This window comes from Castanea sativa, chromosome 9 (assembly GCF_040712315.1).
Source record: "Castanea sativa cultivar Marrone di Chiusa Pesio chromosome 9, ASM4071231v1".
In the NCBI taxonomy this organism is placed as follows: Eukaryota; Viridiplantae; Streptophyta; class Magnoliopsida; order Fagales; family Fagaceae; genus Castanea; species Castanea sativa.
In genome coordinates, this window is record NC_134021.1 from 16,054,304 (window position 1) to 16,081,863 (window position 27,560).

General features: G+C 40.2%; 3 protein-coding genes across 3 annotated transcripts; all 3 read left to right on the forward strand.

Moving 5' to 3' along the window:
- The first annotated feature begins 353 nt into the window (after positions 1-353).
- On the forward strand, positions 354-4,071 carry LOC142609631 (receptor-like protein 40). The gene has a single exon (XM_075781263.1). The coding sequence runs from the start codon at positions 527-529 to the stop codon at positions 3,923-3,925; it is 3,399 nt and encodes a 1,132-aa protein (XP_075637378.1). The 5' UTR covers positions 354-526; the 3' UTR covers positions 3,926-4,071.
- A 980-nt stretch (positions 4,072-5,051) lies between these two features.
- LOC142608824 (uncharacterized) lies at positions 5,052-8,232 on the forward strand. Its single transcript, XM_075780492.1, has 3 exons — positions 5,052-5,431; positions 7,031-7,257; positions 8,174-8,232. Exons 1-3 carry the CDS (start codon positions 5,052-5,054, stop codon positions 8,230-8,232), a joined length of 666 nt encoding a protein of 221 aa, XP_075636607.1.
- A 12,938-nt stretch (positions 8,233-21,170) lies between these two features.
- LOC142609430 (receptor like protein 24-like) lies at positions 21,171-25,535 on the forward strand. Its single transcript, XM_075781015.1, has one exon. It carries the CDS (start codon positions 21,418-21,420, stop codon positions 24,805-24,807), a length of 3,390 nt encoding a protein of 1,129 aa, XP_075637130.1. The 5' UTR covers positions 21,171-21,417; the 3' UTR covers positions 24,808-25,535.
- Positions 25,536-27,560: the final 2,025 nt, after the last annotated feature.

Genomic DNA, 27,560 nt, shown 5'->3' on the forward strand with positions numbered 1-27,560 from the left:
ACCAGTAACCACGCGCCCAGAATTTATTATTAAGCGTGACCAATGACGATAGCATTACCATCCAATATTCATTATTAATCATTACTCCATTTTCAAAACCTGTTCATTTTATATCATTGGTTTGATTTTTCTAAGATTGCGGTACTTTTTTATATGACAAAAGCTCGAAAAGTCGTCACCATCATCAGGATTCAGAAAAAACAAAAGCAGCCCAAACGTTACCCAGACACAAATACGCGTTTTTTTTTCTTTGACGTCGGCTCTTCTCTCTCTTTCAATCGCTCTCTTTCTTGTCTGGCCTTTTGGCTTTTGGTTCTCTGCTTCTGTTTTTCTACCCCAAAGTCCACACAAACTTTCAATAGCGGCCCCGTGCCAAACCCGAGTGGGTTTTGGTCGGCCACCACTCTGGCCACAGGCGAAAAATAAGGTCATGTTCCATGGGCCTTTTCTCTCTTGAATCCACAACAAGTCATTTCATCATCTCTTCAATTCTTTACTGTATGAGTCTTTCTTCTTACAGACCCCAATGAGAATTTCACTCCTTTCATGGCTTCTCTTCATACCCATTTGCTCACTTTTCCTCAACTTTGGTATCTTTGTGGTGTCTCAATCTCAAACATGTCTTAGCGATCAGCGAGACTTGTTGATCGGATTGAAGAAAAGTCTCATCTTCAACCCTAAGTTGTCCACAAAACTGTTGCACTGGAATGAAACTCAGTTTCCTGATTGCTGTTTGTGGAAAGGTGTAAACTGCAGCAAGGAGGGACGTGTTGTTGGTCTCGACCTGTTCAACGAATCCATCACGGGTGGACTTCTCAATTCAAGCCTTTTCAGTCTCCAGTATCTTCAGTACCTGAATTTGGCTTATAACAAGTTGAGTTCTACGATTCCATCTCAGTTTGGCAATCTGACGAGTTTGCGTAATTTGAATTTGTCAAATGCCGGCTTTGCAGGACAGGTTCCAAATGCGATTTCACGTCTCAGAAGGTTGGTTACTCTGGATTTGTCTACCCTTTCTTTCTTGAGTGATAATATGCTGAAACTTGAGGACCCAAATTTAGCTATGCTAGTTCAGAATCTTTCAGAGATTAAGGGACTTTATCTTGATGGTGTAAATATATCAGCGTCAGGAAGTAAGTGGTGTCAGCCCTTATCATCTTCGCTGCCAAATCTAAGTGTGTTGAGCATGTCAGACTGTTATCTTTCAGGCCCTCTTGATTCCTCCTTATTGAATCTTCGGTCCCTCTCAATTATTCGTCTCAATAATAATCCCCTTAATGTTCCAGTTCCAGAATTTTTTGTAGATTTCACAAATTTGACTTACTTGGGTCTCAGTTCTTGTGGATTGAATGGGACATTTCCTGATAACATCTCCCAGGTTCCATCATTGCAGACACTTGACTTGTCAAATAATGAACTACTTCAAGGTTCTTTGCCAGAATTTCTTCCAAATGGTTCTCTTCGGTCACTGCTGCTTAGTGGTACAAAATTTTCAGGGGCACTGCCAGATTCTATTGGAAACCTTGCAATGTTGTCCAGACTTGATCTTTTTGGATGCAATTTCAGCGGGTCAATCCCGAACTCTATGGGAAATCTTACTCAATTGGTTTATTTGGACATGGCGTCCAATAAGTTCGACGGACAGATTCCATCATTCACCATGGCCAAGAATCTGACAGAGATAAACCTTTCCAATAATGATTTGGAAGGTAGTATTAATTCCACTCAGTGGGAAGAGCTTATAAAACTGGTGAATCTTGACTTGGATAACAATTCAGTTGAAGGGAGTATTCCATTGTCCCTGTTTTCTCATCCATCTCTGCAGAAACTACAACTTTCTAAAAACAAATTTTCTGGTGGACTCCAGGAATTTAACGTTTCTTCTTACTCATTGAACACCCTTGATTTGAGTGGCAACAACTTGAAAGGGCCCTTACCCATGTCTGTAAGCAAGCTCAAAGGTCTTAAATCTCTCTCATTTTCTCACAACAAATTTAATGGCTCCTTCCAGCTTGATTCAATTCAGCAACTAACAAATCTATCGAGTCTTGATCTATCTTACAACAATTTGTCAGTCAATTATAGTGTTACCGCTTCTTCTTTGTCCTTTCCCCATTTTAGCACATTGAAGTTGGCTTCTTGCAAATTGAGAGCAGTCCCTGTTTTCTTGAAAAACCAATCCAAATTAACCATTCTAGACCTTTCAAAAAACCAGATTCATGGAGAGATACCCAACTGGATTTGGAAATTTAATAATCTTATGTACCTAAATCTCTCTCATAACTGCCTTGTGACTCTACAGGAGCCTTTACCGAATCTTCCTTCTCTATTAAGTGTCATAGACCTTCACTCCAACCAACTCCAGGGGAAACTCCCAGATCTCCCACCAGTTGTTCAATATCTGGACTTCTCAATGAATAATTTCAGCTCTATTATACCAACTAGCATTGGTATGTCCCTTGATTTCACAATCTTCTTATCTCTTTCAAGCAATAAATTCCATGGAGATATACCTCAATCATTATGCAATGGTATATTTCTTCTAGTTCTTGATCTATCTAACAATTCCTTGACTGGCACCATTCCCCAATGCTTCTACACGATGAGTGAGACTCTAAGGGTTCTGAATCTAAGGAGAAACAACCTCTCTGGCTCAATATCTGACAAATTTCCTGGCAATTGTGGTATACAAACTCTAAGTCTCAACGGAAACCTACTAAAAGGAAAGTTACCTAATTCTCTGGCCAGTTGTACATATTTGGAGGTCTTGGACATAGGAAACAACTATATTGAGGATGTCTTCCCATGTTACTTGAAGAACATATCCAGTTTACGTGTCCTTATCTTGCGATCTAACAAATTTAATGGGTCCATTGATTGTGGAGGGCCAAATACCTCTTGGCCGATGCTTCAAATTATTGACCTTGCTTCAAACAATTTTACTGGTCAGCTTCCAAGAGAATACCTTTCTGCCCGGAAGGCAATGATGGATGATGTCCAGTACCTCCAAGTTCCAATCCTAAAATTCAGTCAAATTTATTATGAAGATATGATAACAGTTACCAATAAAGGTTTAGACATTGAGCTGGTTAAGATTCTAAATCTATTCACTTCAATTGACATATCCTGCAACAATCTTAATGGGACAATACCAGAAGAAATTGGAAAGCTCAAGTCGCTACTTGTTCTCAACTTCTCACATAATGCTCTTACAGGCCACATTCCACCATCTATGGGAAACTTGACTATGCTGGAATCACTAGATTTGTCAAGCAACCAGCTCAGAGGGAAAATCCCTATGCAACTTTCAGATCTTACTTTCCTGGCAGTCCTAAACCTTTCATTCAATCAATTGGTGGGGCAGATTCCACAAGGCAATCAATTTGATACATTTTTAGAAGATTCCTTTAAAGGGAACAAAGGATTATGTGGAATCCCTTTGAAGAAAAACTGCACTAGTGGTAAAGCTCCACCACCTTTAGCAATACCACAATCTAAAGGCACAAGTTCAACTACTTTGATTGGATTTGATTGGCAGTTCATACTGACTGGATTGGGTTTTGGGGTCGGAGCAGCAGTTGTTGTTGCTCCCTTAACATTTTGGGAGAAAGGAAGAAAATGGCACGACGATATCATTGATAAGATTCTTCTAGTGATTCTTCCAATGATGGGATTGTCTTACACTGGCTGCTGTAGTGTGAAGGTTGAGGCAGATGAAGATATTGAAGATGATAACACAGAAGATTCTGAAGATGATGATGATGACGAAAATGAAATGGAAGATGAAGAATTTTGCGGACGGTATTGTGTGATTTGTTCTAAACTTGACATTAGTAGGAAGAGGGTCATCCATGACCCTCAGTGTACATGCCATAACTCACCCCCCATTTCTTCTTCTTCCTCTACATCCTCATCTTCTTCATAGCCACATCATCATAGCAAAGCTTTTTCTCTGTTTCGTTTTTCATTTTATTTCATTTTTTGGACCTTCTCATTTGTAGATTGATACAGAATCATCAACCCAAATGATGGGGGGATGAGATGAGCTCATAAATTTAATATTGCATGTTTTGGCTTGGGGATAATGTTCTTTTATTTTAAATCTGTACTGGGTTTGTTTGTGTGGTTGCTGTATAAAAAGCAAGCACGTCAGACTCAAGCTAATGCTCATTTAGGAATTTCAACAAACAGGTGAGAGACACATTAAATTTGTCCACGAAACACATGCATTCATGCGTATAATTTGAACAAGTAATCTTTATAGATAAACCAAGAATTGGTGAGCATCATACCTGAGCAAAAACAAGAAAACATTTTTTTTTTTTTTGCAATATATGTTTAATTCCTGTATTAGTTGGAGTCTCCCCGTTATCTTCAATGCAAGTGTGATCCTCATGATATTCTTACACATTACACAATCTACATAATTGAGCTGTATCTCATGGTCTAGTTCATGTTCATTGCATAATTAGATAGCGACAATTTGCTGGGGCTTTGTGGTTGTTTCCATCACATATTGTGTGCCTATTCATGCTTGTTTTTATTCGTTGATTCATGTTAGCTTTGCAATGTGCATAGTTCGGAGTACTTAGCAAAAGCGATCACTTAGCAAAAAGTTCTCATTCTTTGCCATATCATTTTTGTTTTTTTTTTTTTTCCAACAAAAATACAATTTACACTCATTAACTTTGCCTAAAAATCATTTATGTGGCAATATATCTGATATATTTCCATACGATTGTGGTTTGCAAATACTAAATCTCAATGGAAACCAACTTGAAGGAGTGGTACCAAGGTCTCTGGCTAATTGCACAAATTTGGAGGTCTTTGACATTGGGAACAATGAGATCAACGATGTCTTCCCATGTTATTTGAGAAGCATATCCAAGTTGTGTGTCCTTATCTTGCGATCTAACAAATTTTATGGGCCTATTAATAGTTGTAGAAGATCAAGATCAAATTTTACCTGGCCAATTCTTCAAATTGTAGACCTAGCTTCAAACGAATTTACTGGTTAGCTTCCAAGAAAATACTTCTCTACCTGGAAGGCAATGCTAGATGAAGAAGACAAGGTCCGGTCAATGATCAATCACCTCCAATGTAGTTTCCATTTTGGTCAGTTTTATTATCAAAATAAGATAACAGTTACCAGTAAAGGTCTAGACATTGAGCAAGTGAAAATTCTGACTGTTTTCACCTCGATTGACATTTCTGCCAACAAGCTTGAAGGGCCAATACCAGAAACTATTGGAGAACTCAAATCACTATATGTTCTCAACTTGTCACATAATGCTCTTATGGGAAAAATCCCACTATCTTTGGGAAATTTGTCTCAGCTGGAATCATTAGACTTGTCAAGCAACAAAATCACTGGAGAGATCCCTATGCAACTTTGTTGTGAAATTTTAAAGTACTCGCAAGTGTACGAACTGTACCGAAATATAGATTAACAAGAACGAGATTGAACCCAAAGGGACTTGAATGAACGTAGAAAAATTAATCAAATCTTAACCAAATTAATCCTAATCTAGTTTAATAAAAATTATTGTTTGCAACTAAATATACTAAGAAAATAATTAAACTAAGCAATAATATAATATAAAGCAGTAAAGAAATGTAAACAATCTAGAGAAAATGAATTAAGGTTTTGGAACCCGTCTTGTAAGTCATATTAGCATATATTTATGATCATTAATTTTTGCCAACTCACTACATGATAATCTAGAAATCAATCTTGCTATCATAGAAAATATTCTAATTAAAATCCTTATTTTAAAATAAAAAACATGTTATTCTTCGCTTCTTAAGTATAAAATCAAATTATCAATTGTATCTGTAGTCAAACAAATCACAAGATATATCCAATTCTAAAAATCAAATAATAAATTGTATCCATTGATAGACAAATCACAAGCGATATCCACTTTTATAATCAATAATTAATAAACCAAGCATTCAATTAATTAAGATAAATCCTAAATCGTGAGAAAAACATGATTGAACTCATATCTAAAATCCCACTTAGTCAATTGATATGGAGGAAAAACAATTTAAATCATTAAAGAAAAAACTATTGTGCAAAAAATCAAATCACATAAACATATTGATAATTCTTAACAAGGTTTCATCCTCAACCTTAATTATAAATTTAACTACTCATAGTAATTGAAAAAAAAAAAACACAAATAAAATACTAAGTATTAAACTAGACAAATAAATAAAATCGATTGTCATGGAGGAAAACCAAAAGGGGTAGCCGCAGCCGCAGCTCTCTATACGTTCAGCCCTCCCCTTAAACAATCTAACCTATAGGCTTATATATGAAAATAGCCGCCTTTACACTGCTATATTCCTAATACAATCAGAATAAGGAATTCATATTTCCAAGCCACGCACATGCAAGGGACTCCGTGGCCTAGCTTTACACGCTGACTTGTATTTCTTTTGTGATACGGACACCTCATGGCTTGATTCTAAGAGTTTCTTTCCTAGCAAACTTCATCCACGTTGGATTGCATCCTGGCTTCTTCCTGAATACACGCTTGGGCTGGGTGTTCTATTTCTTTGGGCTGAATCTTTACTTTATGGCAAGCTCTCTTCTCTTAAGTTAGCTTTATAATCAGCTTGGCCCACGTGCCATACAACTTGTAACTTGTTCAGCCTCTCAACATGAACAGCCTTTATTTTCCATAAAACAAATATAATATATAATTAGTCACAAAATAATATAAAAAGAATGCTAACTATGCAAATCTGATGGTACTTCATTGTATATATTTCATGCACATCAAACTTGTAGATCTTACTTTCCTAGAAGCCCTAAACCTTTCATTCAATCAATTGGTGGGGCCAATTCCGCAAGGCAAGCAATTTGGTACGCTTTCAAATTATTCCTATATACATAACAAGGAGTTATGTGGGTTCCCTTTGATGACACGCTACACAAGTGATGAAGCTCCACCACCTTTAGCAACACCAAATTATAAAGGCACAAGTTCAACTACTTTGATTGGCAGTTCATACTGCCCAGATTGGGTTTTAGGATTGGAGTAATAGTTGTTGTTGCTCCCTTAACATTTTGGGAGAAAGGAAGAAAATGGCATGACGATTGCATTGATAAGATTATACTGGTGATTTTCCCAATGTTGGGATTGTCTTACACTGGCTGCTATAATGCAAAGGCTAAGAAAGATGAAGATATTCGAGATGAGAACACAGAAGATTGTGAAGACCATGGTGATGAAGATGAAATGGAAGGTGAAGAATTTTGCGGCCAATATTTTTTTTTTTTTCTAAACTCGACATCAATTGGAAGAGGGTTATCCATGGCCCTCAATGTACATGCCATAACTCACCCCCTATTTCTGCTTCTTCCTCTACGTTCTTCATAGTCAATGTTGTATATATATGTATATACAAGAATAGGTTGTAATAATGATGTTTGAGTTTGGAGAACATGGTTTCATAAAGTGAAAATTCAAGTTTTTGAATTTTCTAAGTGAAAATTCGAAAAACAGTATTTTCGATCGATCAAAGCTTTTTCTAAATTGATTGAAAATGGTAAAGAAAAAAATTTTGAAGTCTCAGGATGTCTCGATCGCTGTTCGATTCCTGTTCAACCGATCGAAAAGAGCACTTGATTGATCGAAAGGAATTTTCGACCGATCAAAAGTCATGGAAAATGATTTTCTACAGAATTTTCGGTGATTGTTCAGAAAGGTTGAAAATGTTTCAAGCCATTTGAACAGTTTTATAAGACATTTTAGCTCTCTATACATGTCTTTTAATGAAATAAAACCCTATAAGTATGAATAGAGGCTTATGTTCACTTGAAATATAGTAAGTTATAGAAAAACACAAGAAATCTTGTGGTCATTTTCCAGAATTGCTATCTGTAGAACCCAATATCTTGGTTGTATCCTGGGAACAAATTTGCAATAACCCTTTAGCAACAATAATGTAGAGGGCAAATATTGTCTAAGGAAAATGATATTGTGCCTCCAAGTTATCTATTTTCTGTTTGTCTTTTGTGTTAACCTTGTTCTTTCATTATTTCTTTGTGTAATATCCCCAACAATCACATCATCTTTGCAAAGTTTCTCTCTCTCTCTCTCTCTCTCTCTCTCTCTCATTTTATTTTATTTTAAATTTTTTTTCTTCTTCTCTTTTTTAGATAAATATGGACTCATCAACCCAAATGGTTGGGAACATCTTTCTCTCTCATTTATGTGAATTCATGTTGAAATTCACCACGAATGTAAAAGGAAGAAACACCACGTCACTTTCATTTAGAATACCTAATAATTACTCATCGTAAAAACCTCACATCCTCAATGCCTTTAGCAATCAATGTCACTATCCAATCTATTCTTTTGGAACACATATCTTATTATTTACAACTTCAAGCCATTGGTCAACATCACAATCCTATTCATTTTAAATTTATATTATAATGATGATTGATTTGTCGGCTTGATTCATAGTTCATTTTTTTAATCAATATCTTCCTATTCCTTTTATTTAAGTTGCATACAATGTTCATTAACATTTTACTTTACCAAGTAAGAAATGATAATTGATGTCAAATACATAAAAAACCAAATCTTCCCTATAATATAAGAGAACTACTATATCTACAACATTTTCATAACATTTTCATAATAAATCTTAAGTGGTAGATTATTATTGGTTGTTATGGGTAGGTAAAAAAGTAATTTAAGTTGTGGATTCAAATTAGAACCAATAATAACTTATTACCTATGATTTGTTGTGAAAATATTGTGGACGTAACACTCTTCATAACAAAGCACACTCTTTTTTTTTTTTCTAAAGAAGTAGTGGGGCTTAAAAAGTTGCACGCACTCACACAAAGCAAGAGAGAGATTTTAAAAAGATGTATTTCAAAATAGGGTTTTAGAATGGACTTAAAAAATTAAGTTTTACCAACCTAAAAAACAATTGTAACGTTCATTTCTTTCTTTAAAAATAAAAAAGAAAAGAAGATAATAAAGCTCTATATCCTTATTGAATAATTTAATTTTAATTTTTAATTTTAAAAGTTCTACCTAATTATAGTTGACATCATACTCCATACTAATAATAGCAAGTATTTTTTTTTTAATAATAGCAAGTAAGTTGATATACTACTTAACCTTTTCATATTACTACTGATAGGGGAATAATATAGCCCATCTCCAAGTCGTCCATAAATGTCGTCCATAGCCCACCTACTACCATAAACACCCTCAGAAACTTACCTACAAGTGCCTCGTCCAGGGAAGAAGAGCTCAAGACGAGGTACGCACTATCAGAGTGATGCACTCGTCCAGAGTGTCGACATACTCGTCTTGAGCAAATTCACCCGTTAGACGAGGCAGCCCCCGCGTATGAAACAAAGCACGCCCAACTGAGGAACTCAAGGACGAGGGTGTCACACTTAGGAAAATCTCCAAATGAGATATGATAATCCCTTATCCCACGCGTAACCGCCAGGTATCCGTTGTGAAACAAGAGCATAACTTCCAGACGGTTATGCAAGTTACGTTTGATTTCTATCTCTCCTTGAAGCTAGGAGAAGTTCCAATTTTGGTAACCGCCTATGATAACACTATATAAAGGCTGTTTTAGACAAACCCAAGGTATGTTCAGTTTTTACTCCAAAAAAGTTGGAACTCAAATAACTTAGAGGAAAAAACTAACTTTGCCATCGGAGGACTTTTGGCCGGCAGCCCCGGTCGCCTTTGATACGCTTTTCTTTCTTTTTCAGGCCGTAGAAAGATCCAGTAGTCCTTTCCAGTCCGAAGCATCCAGCCTACTGATTTTCTTCGCATCATCAGTTGGCGCCGTCTGTGGGAAAAGACTTGTTATTTTATCCCAGACAAAAGGCTGAATGGTTCGAACAAGATCAAGGGCTACCGGCCCGAACACGAGGAGAGTAGGGATGCCTCCGGCAATCCCCTTCGCGATCGCGAGATCGGCGCACATAATGCAACCGCCTTCTATTCGGCACATACAATCCATGGCGCCGCTATGGCGAAGGCGACGCGTCGAGAACCGGGGGAGTTGAATAAGGAGATCAACCTCGGGAGGCAACGTCAAGGACATACGGGGGGGAAGGGCCCCCAGTCGGGAAGGAGTAGTGGATAATGTAGAGTCAGAAGATCAAACAAGGGGTACCGCTTCGAGGAGGGTGCCGCACTTGGAAAAAGAAATGGACCGGATGAGAAAAGCCATGGAGGAAATGAGGGAAAATATGAGGCGAGCAAACCCGGTAGATGATATGGTCCACGAACGGACTCCACTTTCCACTGACTTCCATCAACGGTCACCCTCTGCCCCGAAGTTCAAGATGCCTTCTCTAGACTCGTACGATGGAAATCGCGACCCTTGCGATCACATTGCAACTTTCAAGACAACCATGCACCTACGGGGTCCCGGGACGAGATCATGTGCGAGCTTTTCCCACCACACTCAAGGGACCGGCGCGAGTGTGGTTCGGCAAGATTCCCCCAAACTCGGTGGGATCATTTGAAGAACTAAGTAAGCGTGTTTGTCAACAACTTCATTGGAGGACGGCGTCACAAGCGTTCCTCCTCTAGCCTTCGACCATAGAGCAAGGGGACAATGAGAGTTTGCGGTCTTTTATCACCCGGTTTAACGAAGAAGCCTTAACGGTGGACGAGATGGATGACAAGTTATTGCTGGCCGCTTTCCACAATGGGGTTAATTCGACTTGTTCATTCATAAGCTCTACGAGCGAGGAACCACGAGACTATGGGTGAGCTTGTCCATTCAGCCCGGAATTTTATGAATGCGAAGACGCTATCATAGCCAAGAAAAGAAAAAGGGCGAGAGCGCTCGGAAATGGGCCACCATCGCTATCCGGACCGGGGACCTCGTCAAAGAAAGTTCGAGTAGACGAGAGAAAGGATAAGGATGGTAAGAAGGTCAATTCCTCCGCGAGGAATCAGCGCAATACACGCCCTTGACTATGCCGGCTAGAAGCGGGTTCTTATGCGGATCAAGGATGATCCGTCCTTGAAGTGGCCGGACAAGTTGAAGGGGGACCCCAACAAGCGTAATAGGAGCAAATGTACTTGCCGTTTTCACGGGGACCATGGACATGATACGGACGAGTGCTTTGATTTGAAGCGAGCGGATAGAAAATCTCATAAGACGGGGAAAATTGAGGAACTTCCTTGGACGAGACCCGGAGAGATGAGAAAATGAAGGCCAAAGTGGAAGAATCATCACGCCCCCACTAGGAGAAATAAGGGTCATTGTAGGAGGTAGCTCGACGGGCGCGGTCGTCCAAGTCAAGGAAGACGTGCACCGAAGGTGGTGCGAGAACATCCAACGGTCTGGACGACCTCTCGGGACGAGGATGTAGACCAACGGTACATTACTTTCACGGACGAGGAGGCGGGACGAGTTCACCACCCCCACGATGATGCGATAGTCATCACCCTACTCATCTCGATTACACGACCGGGGAGGGTGCGATAGACAATGGCGGCTCGCGGACATTCTCTACTACCACCGCATTCCAACAAATGAGACTAGGACGAGATCGGCTTCGACCGGATGAACTCGCCGTTGGTAGGGTTCGGGGGAATGAAGGTGCAACTGCCCTTGGCACCATCACGTTGCCGGTGGTCGTCGGGACATATCGCGAGATAACCAAGGAGGTGAATTTCCTTGTTGTTGATTGTGCATCGTCATACAATGCGATCATTGGAAGGCCAACATTGAACGGTGAAAGCGATGACTTCAACCTACCACACTGTCCATCAAATTCCGACGAGCACGGAGTAGGTCGGTACAAGGAGACCCGGTGCCAGGGAATGCTACTTAGCTATGCTGGCCATGGACGAGCATATGCAGGCAATGAGTATAGACGGAAGGAGGGTTGTGGCTGAGCCCACTGAAGCATTAGAGGACGTCCCTCTGGACGATAACCAGCCCGAGAAGTCTACCAGAGTGGGGGCAAGCATGGAAACGGGGGCAAAGCACGCTTTGGTTCGGTTTCTGAAGAAAAACCTCGATGTCTTTGCATGGAGTCATGAGGACATGCCTGGCATCGATCCAAGCGTCATTACTCATAGCCTGAACGTGTGTCCCTATTCGAAACCAGTGCGTCAGAAGAGAAGAGTTTTTGCTCCCGAGCGAGACAACGCCATTAAGGAAGAGGTGCATAAGTTGGTCGCCACGAAGTTTATCCAAGAAGTCCATTACCCAGACTGGTTGGCGAACGTAGTCATGGTCAGGAAAGCCAATGGGAAGTGGCGGATGTGCGTGGATTTCACTGATCTAAACAAGGCATGCCCCAAGAATAGCTACCCATTGCCGCGCATTGACCAGTTAGTGGATTCGACGGCAGGTCACAGGATACTTAGCTTCATGGACGCTTTCTCAGGGTATAACCAGATTCAGATGAATGAAGCGGATCAGGAGAAAACCTCATTCGTCACGAGCCAAGGGTTGTATTGCTACAATGTTATGCCCTTCGGATTGAAGAATGCGGGGGCGACCTACCAAAGGCTGGTTAACCACATGTTCCGTCCTCAAATCGGGCGAAATGTGGAGGTTTACGTGGACGACATGCTAGTGAAGAGCCAGGACGAGGATAAACATCTTGACGACCTTCAAGAGACTTTTGATACGTTGCGACGGTACCACATGAAATTAAATCCGAGCAAGTGTGCTTTCGGGGTTTCATCGGGTAAATTCTTGGGGTTTATGGTGTCGCACAGAGGAATTGAGGCGAATCCAGATAAAATCCAGGCGATACTGAACATGGAGCCACCAAAAAATATCAAGGAAGTCCAATCTCTTACTGGACGAGTCGCCGCCCTCAACAGGTTTGTATCGAAAGCTGCGACAAATGTTTACCTTTCTTTAAAGTCCTTAAGAAGGCTTTTGAATGGACGGACGAGTGTCGAGAAGGCCTTCCAAGACTTGAAGACGTATCTAATGACGGCACCGCTGTTGAGTCCGTCTGTACCTGGGGAAGAGTTGTATTTGTACTTGGCAGTGTCCCCACACGCAGTAAGCTCAGCGTTAGTCAGAGAAGAGGGGAAGGTCCAGTAGCCGGTCTATTACACAAGCCAGGCGATGAGGGGGGCAGAAGGGCGGTACCCAATGATGGAGAAACTAGCCTTCGCACTAATCACGGCTTCCAGGAAGCTAAGACATTATTTTCAGGCACACGTCATCAACGTCCTGACGGACCATCCCATAAAAAAGGCAATGAGCAAGTTGGAAGCTGCTGGACGGCTAGTACAGTGGGCCGTAGAGCTCAGCGAGTTTGATGTCAGGTACCTCCCAAGGGGCGCGATAAAAGCGCAGGCGTTGGTAGACTTCATTGCGAAATTCACCCCCAGTCAGGACGACCTGAACAAGGACGAAAGACATGAAAAGTGGGTGGTTAATGTAGACGGATCGTCCACACTGTACGCAGGAGGGATTGGAATTATGCGAAGTCCCCGAGGGTGACAAGCGGAGTATGCGGCCCGTACGCAATATCCAACTACCAACAACGAGGGGCAGTACGAGGCTGCACTCAAGGGGTTGGAATTGGCCAAGTCCACAGGGGCGAGTCGTTAACAATCGGGGGAGATTCTCGGCGGTCATTAACCAAGTAAATGGGATGTGCGATGTCAAAGAAGATCGAATGAAGAAGTACCTTAACAAAGTGAAACGCCTTGCCCGGAAGTTCTCAGCCATAAGTTTTATTCAACTTCCTAGGGAGGAGAACACTGAAGCAGACGCATTGGCAAAAGCCGCCTCGGCAGGAGTCGTAGATGAGTTCGACGACATCCAGTACATGCCGAGCATAGACATCCCCGACATACAGCAGATAGGGGGAGGAGAAAATTGGATGAGTCCGATAATAATCTATCTCAAAGATGGAAGGCTGCCAGAAGACAAGGATGAAGCGAGAAAGTTAAGGGTCAGGTCGGCCAAGTATGTCATCATAAATGAGGTGTTGTACAAGCGAGGCTTTTCTCAACCCTACTTAAGATGCTTGGCTCCTGACGAGTCAAACTATGTTCTAAGGGAGGTTCATGAAGGATCCTGTGGAAATCATTCAGGGGCAAGGTCCCTTGTCCATAAGATCGTCCGTGCCGGCTACTATTGGCCAACAATGCAGGCAGACGCTAAAGCCTATGTCAAGGTATGTGACCAATGCCAGCGTTATAGCAATGTGCCCAGACAGCCGTCAGAGTATCAGACCCCAATGACAGCCCCATGGCCCTTCGCACAGTGGGGACTGGATATCCTGGGTCCTTTTCCAATAGGAGTTCGGCAAATGAAATTTTTGGTGGTAGGGATAGATTACTTCACCAAGTGGGTAGAAGCTGAGCCTCTTGCAGCAATCACTCAACAGAACGTGAAGAATTTTGTATGGAAGAATATCCTATGCAGGTTTGGAGTACCCAGGGTATTAGTATCTGACAATGGACGTCAATTTGACAACACACCCTTCAGGGATTTCTGCAACCATTTTGGAATCAAGAATCACTATTCTTCACCCTCCCATCCACAGGCAAATGGGCAAGCGGAGGTAGCAAACCGATCCCTGCTGAAAATCATCAAGACTCGGCTTGAGGGGGCAAAAGGGATATGGCCGGACGAGTTACCTGGCGTCCTGTGGGCCTATAGGACGACTGCACGAACTCCGACAGGAGAGACCCCTTTTAAACTAGCTTATGGGAGTGAAGCTGTCATACCAGCAGAGGTCCATATGGCAAGCCACCGAGTGATGAAGTACCAGGAGAAAGATAATGGGGAACAACTTCGCCTTGACCTCGATCTTATTGATGAGGTAAGAATGGATGCGGAGCAAAGGACAGTAAGATACAAAAATCTCATGGCCAGACAGCATGACGCCATGGTAAGGCCCAGACGGTTCAATGTTGGGGACCTTGTCCTCAAAAGGGTCTCCTTGGCGACCAGGAATCCAGCTCATGGAAAACTGGGGCCCAATTGGGAAGGACCCTACAAAGTAATCAATTGCAAAAGGCAGGGGTCCTACTACCTGGAAGCCCTGGATGGACGGAAGTTAGAACATCCTTGGAACGTGGAACATTTGCGAAAGTACTATCAGTAATGAGCAGGGACGAGGGAAGTCAGTGGCAAAATTATAGTTGTGATTTGCGTGTTTGTTTATATTTACTTGTGCTTTTACTATTATTATGGTGTGTTATGAATAAAAGTGCACTAGTTCTTAAACTTTTGCACTACTTGCAGACTAGCTTATGAAAGACAATGCTATGTACTTGATATCTTAATAAGGCACTAGCTTATAAGCGTGTGCCAAGTTCGTGAACAATGTTCATGTAATAATATGGTTTGGATTTCTTATGTACTTGAATTCCAATTTCCCTGATAATATCCACGGACGAGGCAAAAGCCTTTGACAAATAAAATCTCTGGACGAATACAAACCCGTCTAAGCAAAAATGCTAAGGCATGCTCGTCCAACCTTTCCTTTAAAAAAAAAGAATGAGGATAAAGCAAAAATGCTAAGGCATGCTCGTCCAACCTTTCCTTAAAAAAATGAGGATAAAGCAAAAATGCCAAGGCATATTCGTCCAAGCTTTCCTTAAAAAAAATGAGGATAAAGCAACAATGTTAAGACATGCTCGTCTAAGTTTTCCTTAGCCAGGGCATACTCGTCTAAGAAGGAAAGTAGGCCTTAACACCTGCGTTCTAACGGCGAGCATATGATCGTCTTAAGACAATCGTCCATAAGGGCATCATGTAAACAATCACCCGACACTGGGGAACATTGCTTAAAAGGCAATTGAATAAAAATACATACACTCGTCCATGGAACAACAATGATGATAACTGAAAGTAAGCATTCATTAAACAATAAAAGGGTGAACGACCACCGTCCAAAAACCCTTGAAAAGTAAGCCTTGAAAGGCATTGTTTATAAAGCCGTCAAAAGAGCTCAGGACGAAACAAATGTACTCTTATACATTTAAAAAAAAAAAAAAAGAGACAGGAAGAAAACACTTGAACAAATGATGAAAATTTTCAAACGGGCATCAGGCATTAGGGTCGTCTTCAGCAGGCTTGGTAGAGGCATCGTCTTCAACATTGACATCTTCAGAGCTAGTCTGAAGAAAAGAACTAGCAGCACCTCCAAGTTGAAGGACGATAGGACTGAAGTCAACTTCTGGAAACTTTTCTTTCGCCTCCATGCGAAAGTCTTCAAATCCCAACGCATAGTTGGCGTCCAGTAAGGTCCGTAACCGGCCGAAGCCCCGAACTCCTCCACGCCCTCGTCCTTAGCCCTCACAAGGGAATTGCTTAGCTCGTCGGTCTTTTTCTGAAAGTGGTCAAGACGAGAGTCCTTTTCCACTACATCAGCCTTTAATTCCTCGACGAGGTTTAGCAAATCCTTGGCTGCGTCCTTAGCCTCAGCAGCCGTCTCAGCCCAGCTTTTGCACTCATCCTTAACCTCCTTGATCCTCCTCTCCAACAGTAGCCTCGTCCTGTCCAACTCAGTAGCCTGCCTAGACGCAGCTATAAACTTGGACATGGCCTGCACAAACAAATAAGAATTTTTGTATCAAGCAAAGTAAACAAGCATGAAAAGCTAACGACGAGAACAAACTTGTATCCATTACCTTGAAAAGATCGTGGACACCCGAGTGTTCAAAATCCTTCAAGGACATGTTGTAGCATGCAGCCACGTCCTCGTCGGAACATCGCTGTTGGAACCTCTCCAAGCCAAGCCCTCACTCTCGAGCGGGTTGGGCACAACATCAACGGGAGGTTGGGACGGGGCAGAACGCCGGTCTTGGACGGTGAAGTGGGAGCAGTTCTCGAACGACTCCACGTCGAAGATTGGGACGGACGGTGGTGGAGGAGGAACAGTACCCAGCAGGAGAGACGACCCCCGGCCTTGGACGACTTTCTCGTGCTTGGCTCTCCCGCCGGGGAGGTTTTCAAGGTTGATGGCCTTTGACGGGCTCCTCTTATCGCCGACAGAAGGACGAGCCCTAGTTTCAGTGTCTTGCTTGCCACGCTCGTCCACGACCCCTTTGCCTTTGTTTTCCTTCATGGTAGCCATCCCTAAAATAAATAATAATAATTATAAGTAAAAAAAAAAAAAAAAAAAAAAAAAAAGAAAGAGAGGAAAGGCAAGACGAGAACTCACGTCGGCGGACTGTAATCTCGTGGGCTAAGGCTTCAGGAGAGGGCTCGGGGCCAAGTCCCCAAGTTGCAAGACGCTGCAAGGTAACCAAAGAGTGGAAGTCCCTCTCTGGATGAAGACGAGCTTTCTGGACGCGTCCTAGATGGAATTTGCTCAACGACGGCCTTCTAACACCTGCAACAAGGACGAAGAAATTAGCCCAGAAAGATATGTAATGAAGGCGATGCTACAGTAGTGGTGAGCATACCTTCAGGACGAAGGTTCCCTAAATCTCCTGTATATGGGGGAAATGAATCCCTCGCCCACACTGCCAGGCGTCCCGCCAAAAACGAGACGAAGAAGAACTCCGTCTTCCAACTCCTATCCGAGGTAACCAAAGATTTAATTATCCTACGGTCTTTTCTCCCATTTGTGAATTGATAAAAGCCACGAGATTGACTAATTTCGAGAGGGTTTATAGCAAAAAAGGAACTCGTCCACGGTAAGAGGACGTCCCCTTCGAAAACCTCTCTCCACAAAATTTGCATAGAAACAACTAGTCTCCATGCATTAGGATTTAATTGTCATAAACCTATACCTAACCTAGTAAGCAACTCCACGGCAAAAGCATTGAGAGGCAGCCTAAGACCCCTAGAAGATAGGCTTCATAAACCCCAATGCCAAAATGAGGTTGGCAACACCACTCATCACGGACGGCCAATCTAGGATTTAGCTCGTCCGGGATTTGGTACCAACTCCTAGTGGACGTTAGTTTTCTCTCGTCTGTCTTGGCTGGAACCCCAACAACAGCGCTGTATACGATCTCAACCTCGTCCCTTCTAGTGGACGAGGCGCGCTAGAAGGACCAGCCCTAGACCCGATGCTACCCTCGTCCTAAATTCTTCCCGGAAAACTTCTAAGGGAACCCAGGGAACCCTGAAACATACTCGTCCGAGGTGTTACCACTACTACCTCTCTTGTTACTACTAGAGCCACTATAGCTAGTTGTGTTACGATATTCATCGATCTCCCTATCAACGCTATTGCTAGACGAAGAAAAACTTTCGGACATTTTGGAAATGTAAGGGAAGCCTAAAACGAGCGTAGAGAAAATACCGGCTCTAGACGAAGAAAACTAAAGGACGCCGGAATACTCCTAGACGAGGCGATGGACGAGAGATGTCAAACGAGAGAATTTTAAGAATGAGGAGGGTAGGGGAGGAAATCCACTATTTATAGGCGTTGAAAAGTAAAACCTTAACGCAATGACTAATCAGAAGAACCACGTGGCAACCTCCTCGAAAACCCAAACCAACACAACGGTTAACCGAGTAAGTAATGACACGTGACATAATATGAAGCCTTTGCAACCTCGTCCCTTACTTTGAGACACGTGGAATAATGTGTTGAAACGAGTCGAAGAAACAAAAGAACTTTGGACGACCTTAGAACAGGGGGCAACCGGAGGGGAATAATATAGCCCATCTCCAAGTCGTCCATAAAGGTCGTCCATAGCCCACCTACTACCATAAACACCCTCGTAAACTTACCTACAAGTGCCTCGTCCGGGGAAGAAGAGCTCAAGACGAGGTACGCACTATCGAAGTGATGCACTCGTCCCGCAGTGTCGACATACTCGTCTTGAGCAAATTCACCCGTTAGACGGCGGCCCCCGCGTATGAAACAAAGCACGCCCCAACCGAGGAACTCAAGGACGAGGGTGTCACACTTAGGAAAATCTCCAAATGAGATATGATAATCCCTTATCCCACGCGTAACCGCCGTGTATCCGTTGTGAAACAAGAGCATAACTTCCGTACCGGTTATGCAAGTTACGTTTGATTTCTATCTCTCCTTGAAGCCAGGAGAAGTTCCAATTTTGGTAACCGCCTATGATAACACTATATAAAGGCTGTTTCAGACAAACCCAAGGTATGTTCAGTTTTTACTCCAAAAAAGTTGGAACTCAAATAACTTAGAGGAAAAAACTAACTTTGCCATCGGAGGACTTTTGGCCGGCAGCCCCGGTCGCCTTTGATACGCATTTCTTTCTTTTTTAGGCCGTAGAAAGATCCAGTAGTCCTTTCCAGTCCGAAGCATCCAGCCTACTGATTTTCTTCGCATCATCAACTACTAACTTATGTCTCAGTATTATTATATTAAATTACTTGCATTTATTGGTGTGAGATATGCAGAATAATGTGTACTTATAATTTACCTAATAATTTTCAACTACCATCATGAGTTATAATCTTAACTAGCTAAAACATTATTCCTTAAGCAATTAGTCTCATTATACAATAAGAGATTTTGCTTATTGATCTAACCATAACTCACATTGATTGCGTTTGTTTGTTTGTTTGTTTTTTTTTTTTGTGGATAAATTCAATAGACTTTACTCGATAGTTTTTTATTTATTTTATAAATTGAAACTAATAATAAAAGACTTTACTCATTAAGTTTAGCCCATTTTATGTCATATTTTTGTATTTAATGGTTTGCACTTATTGGTTTGAACTGTGAAGTATTACATCATTGTACTGTTGAATTATTTAATCATTTGTCTTGGTTATCAACAATTATATTAATATATATATATATATATATATATATATATATATATATATATATTAGATGTTAACGGTTAAAATATAATAAATTTTAGAATTAATTGGCAAATTAGAATTACAACCTACTATAGGTTTGGTCAAAATTTAAATTACCTACTTGTGGTTTGAAATTTAACACTTTATCTACTTATGATTTGACCAAAATTATGGGTCATCAATGGGCCGGGTCGGGCCGACCCAACTCATTTTTACTTGGCCCATGGGCACAATGGGCTGGGCATGATGGGCTATTAATTAGTTAACGGGCCGGGTCAGACTGGACCGAAAGAGAAAACCTCAACCCATGACTCTGTCCATGGGCAATGCCCATTTTGTCTTTAGCGAGCTGGGCTATCGGGTTGAGTCTAATAGGCTACTCATGAGCTTGTGTTAGCATATTATTTTATTATTTTTATAAGGAAAGAATCAATTTTTTATAAGGGAATAATTAATCTATTTTTTTAAAGGAAAGAATTAAAGAATTTAATACTTAATTACAAATTTTTTTAGATTCAAATCTATTTAATTTTTTGGTCTGTTGATGGAAACCTATTTAATTTTTTTTATATTAAGGCTTTAAATGGTTTTTTATTTTATCTTTAATAAAAAAAAATGTCAAATGGTTAATTCAAATTTGCTAGACTACTAGAAAAATATATATTTAGTAAAATAAGTTTAATACAATTACTTTGAGTACCTTAGTGGTTGAGGGAGTTCTCTTAAGAAATTCCTCTATAATATCTCAAAATCAATCCTTCATATTCTTCCTATATATTTTTGTTATGAATTATGAGTTATTGGGCTGGGCCAATGGGTTAGGCCAATGGGCTGGGCAATAGGTTGGGCTACTAGGCTAGCCCACTGAGTATCCATGGGCATAAAAACTAGTCCACGACCTGACCCACTAGGCTAATAGGCTACCCATGAGCCTCAGTAACAATGGGCCGGGCCGCTTACTAGCCCAGTGGGCTATCGAATTTTCGGGTTGGGCTATGGACCGTGAGCTATTTAATGACCCTTAATCAAAATTTAAATTATTTATATATGGTTTAAAATCTAATGATACAAGTATTTCGTTGGATTATTTTTTATCAAATATTTTTATGTTTTTTTTTGTGTTTACGTGAGCGTGACCGATGACCATGGCATTACCCTTCAATATTCAATATTCATTATTAATCGTTACTCCATTTTCAAAACCAGTTCATTTTATATCATTGGTTCGATTTTTCTAAGATTGCGGTATTTTTTAAATGACAAAAGCTCGAAAGTCGTCATCATCATCAGGATTCAGAAAAAACAAAAGCAGACCAAACGTTACGGAAACAAATACGCGTTTTTTTTCTTTCTCTTTGACGTCGGCTCTTCTCTCTGAACAATGAATTATCTCATCCCTGTCTCTCTCTCAATCGCTCTCTTTCTTGTCTTGCCTTTTGGCTTTTGGTTCTCTGCTTCTGTTTTTCTACCCCAAAGTCCACACAAACTTTCAGTAGCGACCCCGTGCCAAACCCGAGTGGGTTTTGTCGGCCACCACTCTAGCCACAGGCCAAAAATAAGGTCATGCTCCATGAGCCTTTTCTCTCTTGAATCCACAACAAGTCATTTCATCCTCTCTTCAATTCTTTACTGTATGAGTCTTTCTTCTTACAGACCCCAATGAGAATTTCACTCCTTTCATGGCTTTTCTTCATACCCATTTGCTCACTTTTCCTCGACTTTCGTATCTTTGTGGTGTCTCAATCTCAATCATGTCTTAGCAATCAGCGAGACTTGTTGATCGGATTGAAGAAAAGTCTCAAATTCAATAGTAGCTTGTCTACAAAACTGGTGCAATGGAATGAAACTCGGTTTCCTGATTGCTGTTTGTGGAAAGGTGTAAACTGCAGCAAGGAGGGACGTGTTGTTGGTCTCGACCTGTTCAATGAATCCATCACGGGTAGACTTCACAATTCAAACCTTTTCAGTCTCCAGTATCTTGAGTACCTGAATTTGGCTTATAACAAGTTGAGTTCTACGATTCCATCTCAGTTTGGCAATCTGTCGAATTTGCGTAATTTGAATTTGTCAAATGCTGGCTTTGCAGGCCAGGTTCCAAATGCGATTTCACGTCTCACAAGGTTGGTTACTCTCGATTTGTCTACCCTTTCTTCCTTGAGTGATAATACGCTGAAACTTGAGGACCCAAATTTAGCTAAGCTAGTTCAGAATCTTTCGGAGATTAAGGAACTTTATCTTGATGGTGTAAATATATCAGCGTCAGGGGAAGAGTGGTGCCAGGCCTTATCATCTTCGTTGTCAAATCTAAGTGTGTTGAGCATGTCAAATTGTTATCTTTCAGGGCCACTTAATTCCTCCTTACAGAAGCTTCGGTCTCTGTCAATTATTCGGCTTGATAATAACAACTTTTCTGCTGCTCCAGTTCCAGAATTTTTTGCTGAATTCAGAAATTTGACAACCTTGCGTCTCAGTTCTTGTGAATTGAATGGAACATTTCCTGAAAAAATCTTCCAGGTTCTAACACTGCAGACACTTGACTTATCAAATAATAAACTACTTCAAGGTTCTTTGCCAGAATGTCTTCCAAATGGTTCTCTTCAGTCACTGCTGCTTAGTGGTACAAAATTTTCAGGGGCACTGCCAGATTCTATTGGTAACCTAACAATGTTGTCCAGAATTGATCTTTCACTTTGCAATTTCAGCGGGTCAATCCCAAACTCTATGGCAAATCTTACTCAATTGGTTTATTTGGACATGTCATCAAACAACTTCACCGGACCATTTCCATCATTCAGCAAGGCTAAGAAATTGACCGAGATAAACCTTTCCCATAATGATCTATCAGGTACGATTGATTCCCTTAACTGGAAAGATCTTCTGAATCTGGTGAATCTTGACTTGGGTTACAATTCACTTGGAGGGAATATTCCAGTCTCCCTGTTTTCCCTTCCATTATTGCAGATATTACAACTTTCCAACAATCAATTTTCTGGTCAGCTTGAATTTAAAGTGTCTTCTACCCTACTGAACACCCTTGATTTGAGTAGCAACAACTTGGAAGGGCCAGTACCAACGTCTGTCTTTCAACTTAAAGGTCTTAAGCTTCTCTCACTTTCTTCTAACAACTTTAGTGGACCCTTTCATCTTAATAAGATTCAGCAGTTGAGAAACCTTTCCAATCTTGATCTTTCATTCAACAGCTTGTCGGTTGAATATAATGAAACTAATTCTCTATTATCTTTTTTTCCCCAAATTACCACATTAAGATTGGCTTCTTGCAAGTTGAAAACTTTTCCTTATTTCTTGAGAAACCAATCCCAATTAACCATTCTAGACCTTTCAATTAACCAGATTACCGGAGAGATTCCCAGCTGGATTTGGAAACATAATAATCTTCTGAGCCTAAATCTCTCTGATAACCTCCTGAGAGGGCCTTTACACAATCTTTCTTCTACGTTAAGTTTATGTATCCTAGATCTTAGTTCCAACAAACTCCAGGGGCAACTCCCAACTCTCCCACCATCTGCTACATATCTGGATCTCTCAAGGAATAATTTCAGCTCTGTTATACCTGCTGGCATTGGCAGCTCCCTTTCTGTTGCTTATTTCTTATCTCTTTCAAACAATCAATTATCTGGCAGTATCCCTGTATCAATATGTGGTGCTATATATCTAAAAGTTCTTGATCTGTCAGATAATTTATTGAGTGGCGCAATACCTAAATGCTTCTATGAGATGAGTGAGACTCTATGGGTGCTGGATGTGAGGAGAAACAAACTCAGTGGCAATATATCTGATTCATTTTCAGCTAATTGTGATTTACAAACTCTAAATCTCAATGGAAACCAATTAAGAGGAGTGGTACCAAAGTCTTTGGAGAATTGCCAAAATTTGGAGGTCTTGGATATGGGGAACAACCAACTAAAGGATGCCTTCCCATGTAACTTGAAGAACATATCCTCATTGCGTGTCCTTATCTTGCGATCTAACCAATTTTATGGGTCCATTGATTGTGGAGGGCCAAATACCTCTTGGCCGATGCTTCAAATTGTTGACCTGGCTTCAAACAACTTTACTGGTCGGCTTCCAAGGGAATCCCTTTCTGCCTGGCAAGCAATGATGGATGAGATCCAGTACCTCCAAATTCCAATCCTAAAATTTGGTCATATTTATTATCAACATTTCATAACAGTTACCGTTAAAGGTTTTGACATTGAGCTGGTTAAGATTCTAACTATATTCACAGCAATTGACGTTTCCAACAACAGTCTTTATGGCCCAATACCAGAAGAAATAGGAAAGCTTAAATCACTAATTGTTCTCAACTTCTCACATAATGCTCTTACAGGCCACATTCCACCATCTATGGGAAACTTGACTATGCTAGAATCATTAGACTTGTCAAGCAACAAGCTCACAGGGGAGATCCCTGTGCAACTTACAGATCTTACATTCCTGGAAGTCCTAAACCTTTCATTCAATCAATTGGTGGGACCAATTCCACAAGGCATGCAATTTGCTACGTTTACAAATGATTCATATGAAGGGAACAGAGGATTATGTGGATCCCCGTTGGTGACAAAATGCACAAATGGTACAGCTCCACCACCTTCAGCAACACAAAAATCTAAAGGCACAAGTTCAATTACTTTGATTGGATTTGATTGGCAGTTCATACTGACCGGATTGGGTTTTGGGGTTGGAGCAGCAGTTGTCGTTGCTCCCTTAACATTTTGGGAGAAAGGAAGAAAATGGCATGATGATTGCATTGATAAGATTCTTCTGGTTATTCTTCCAATGATGGGATTGTCTTACACTGGCTGCTATAATGCGAAGGTCGAGGCAGAGGAAGATATTGAAGATGAGAACACAGAAGACAGTGAAGACGATGATGATGAAATGGAAGATGACGAATTTCGTGGCCGGTACTGTGTTATTTGTTCTAAACTTGACATTAGCAGGAAAAGGGTCATCCATGACCCCCTGTGTGCATGCCATAACTCACCCCCCCTTTCTTCTTCTTCCTCTACATCCTCATCTTCTTCATAGTTACATCATCATAGCAAACCCTTTATGCCTTTCTTTTTTCATTTTTTGGACTTCTTCTTTTCTAGATATATGCAGAATCATCAACTCAAATGATGGGGTGATGCGATGAGCACATAACTTGAATAATGCCAGCTTGTAGCCTTTTTGGCTTGGGAATAATGTTCTTTTTATCTAAATCTGAACTGGGTTTGTTTGTGTGGTATATAAAAAGCAAGCACTTCAGACTCAAGCTAATGCTCATTCAGGAATTTCAACAAACAGGTGAGCGACATATTAAATTTCTCTATGAAGCACATGCGCTCATGCATATAACTTGCACAAGAAATTTCTATAGATAAACCAAGAATTTGTGAGCATCAATACCTGAGCACAAACAAGAAAATTTTGTTTTGCAATATATGTTGAAGTCCTCTGTTAGTTGGAGACTCTTATGTTATCTTCAATGCTGTGATCCTCATGATATTCCTACACAGTACACAATCTGCATAATTGAGCTGTATCTCATGGTCTAGTTCATGTTCTTTGCATAATTAGATTGCGACAATTTGCTGGGGCTTTGTGGTTCTTTCCCGCACATATTGTGTGCCTATTCATGCTTGTTTCTATTAGTTGATTCATGTTAGCTCTGCAACGTGCATGGCTCGGAGTACAACCAAGGGAGTCAATCTCGTACCAGAGGCTGTACCGGTTTAACCAGTAGAACGATATATTTCAGTATCGGTCAATACCATTGTACCATTTCGGGTTTACCGTTATTATATATATATATATATATATAAAGTTTACCATAAAATATTATCTCAATTCAAAAAAAAAATTATTCATGATTTTAGACTTTAGCATTAATTAAAAGAAAAAAAATAATATAAAAAATAGAAAGCTTAATTTTTCATTGCATACTAAGAAAACAAATAATACTAATAAGTTATCATTCTGCCTTTACAAAAATTCAAAAATTAAAAATTTTTTTTTTGTACTGGCCGGTACGCCTGGTATTGCCCGAAATTGGCCGGTATTTAAACCGGTACATAACGTTGGTGTTTCGATGCCGATATACATATTGGTACGGTACATACTAGCCGATACTGGTACAATATCGACTACACTGAGTACAACTGAATGTTTTGAGCTTCACACGATTCACACATTGGCAAAAGCGATCGGTCGTTTGAGGAAAACGCCTGGCATTGATAAGTTAGCAAAAAGTTCTCTCTTTGCCATATCTTTTTTTTTTTCATCAAAAATACAATTTGCACCCATTAACTTTGCCCAAATGTCATTTATGTCTTATTATTATTTTTTTTATAAGAAATCATTTACGTACTATAAGTTTGAATTTGGTCATTTTAGTTTGTTAACTTTGCCTAAAAATCATTTTAGTATTTTAAGTTTAATTTTGGTTATTTTAATCCGGTAACTTTATCTAAAAATCATTTTGGTCATTTAAGAACTCATTTAGTACGGTAACTTTGTCCAAAAATCACTCAAAACCACCAATTTAAAGGAATAAAATGATTTTTGAGTTAAGTTACTAGATTAGAATGACAACTTTCAAACTTAAAGAAGTAAATGATTTTGAGGTAAAGTTGCTGGACTAAAATGAACAATTTCAAAATTAAAGGACTAAAATAAGTTAGCTAGTATAAATTGCATTTTTGCTTTTATTTTCTTTAAAAGTTGGGTGTTTGTTTGATGATAAGTGTCTTCTACAAAAAAACGACTGATTGCGAGTTTGATTTTGAGAATCAACCTCGCTAAAAAAAGCAAAAACAAAAATTGGGTATGAGGTGGTTTACCAATCATTTCTCATAAAATTCACTAAAATAAAAAATTTGTGCACAAGCTATAAATTTTTTTTTTTTCCCGTAATGAAAAAGGGTGAGGGACCAACCATGACTATCTTACCTGACTAACACTTGACCAAAGTAGCTCTTTCACTTATTAAGGGATCAATTATTGAGGAGTCTAAATTGAGTTAAGTGACCTCAGACTCTAGCCAAATAAATACAAGGTAAATTAACCTCACTTCAATTGGCTATTTAACTTGTTGAGGAATCAATGGTTGAGGGGTCTAGATTGATTCAAGCATCTCAGGGCCACAACTAAGTTGGGCTTTAAAGAAAGCACCAATATTAGACTTTCCTGAAAAAAATGTGTAGCCCAACTCTCAATTCCTCTTGGGTCAGAGAGTGCACAATGAATAGCTTTATACTTCCTTTTTAATGGTAAAAAATCCTAAGGGTAAAAATTGACATCAAGTCTCCCATGATCAACACCTGCTTACCCCATCACCACAAAACAAAGGTAGAAGAAATACAGAAATTTGAGAGAGAGGGGGGGAGGGGAGACTGGAGAGGAGTACCATATGCACTGAGTAGCCGTGGGAAATCGTATAACATAGGCTTGAAGAATTATGGATTACAGAAGTATATGCGTGTGAATCGATTCTTGAGAAAATGATAATAAGAGAGTCTGAATATGGTTTTTCAAATTGGGTGAGGATGATAACTGATAAGGTGGTTGCTTATGGTTTTTGAATTTGGGTAAGGATGATAATTGATGAGGATGATGAGTCATTTTAATTTGAGTTTGGAGCATGGAGGAGTGGGGAAAGTGCGAGACGTTAGGTGAAGAGTTGAGAGAAATGTGGATAAGAAACTGATGGGACGAGAAACATTAATTACTCATTTAACTCTATTATTTAAAATTTTGTGGGGTTATTTTAAAATCACACAAAAATCCAGTGTAATATT

Coding starts and splice junctions, on each gene's coding strand:
- LOC142609631 (XM_075781263.1), top strand. CDS start 527: ATGAGAATTTCACTCCTTTCATGGCTTCTCTTCATACCCATTTGCTCA.
- LOC142608824 (XM_075780492.1), top strand. CDS start 5,052: ATGCTAGATGAAGAAGACAAGGTCCGGTCAATGATCAATCACCTCCAA. Junction 5,432..7,030: donor TACTCGCAAGTGTACGAACT/GTACCGAAATAT, acceptor CATACTGCCCAG/ATTGGGTTTTAGGATTGGAG. Junction 7,258..8,173: donor TGATGAAGATGAAATGGAAG/GTGAAGAATTTT, acceptor TCTCTTTTTTAG/ATAAATATGGACTCATCAAC.
- LOC142609430 (XM_075781015.1), top strand. CDS start 21,418: ATGAGAATTTCACTCCTTTCATGGCTTTTCTTCATACCCATTTGCTCA.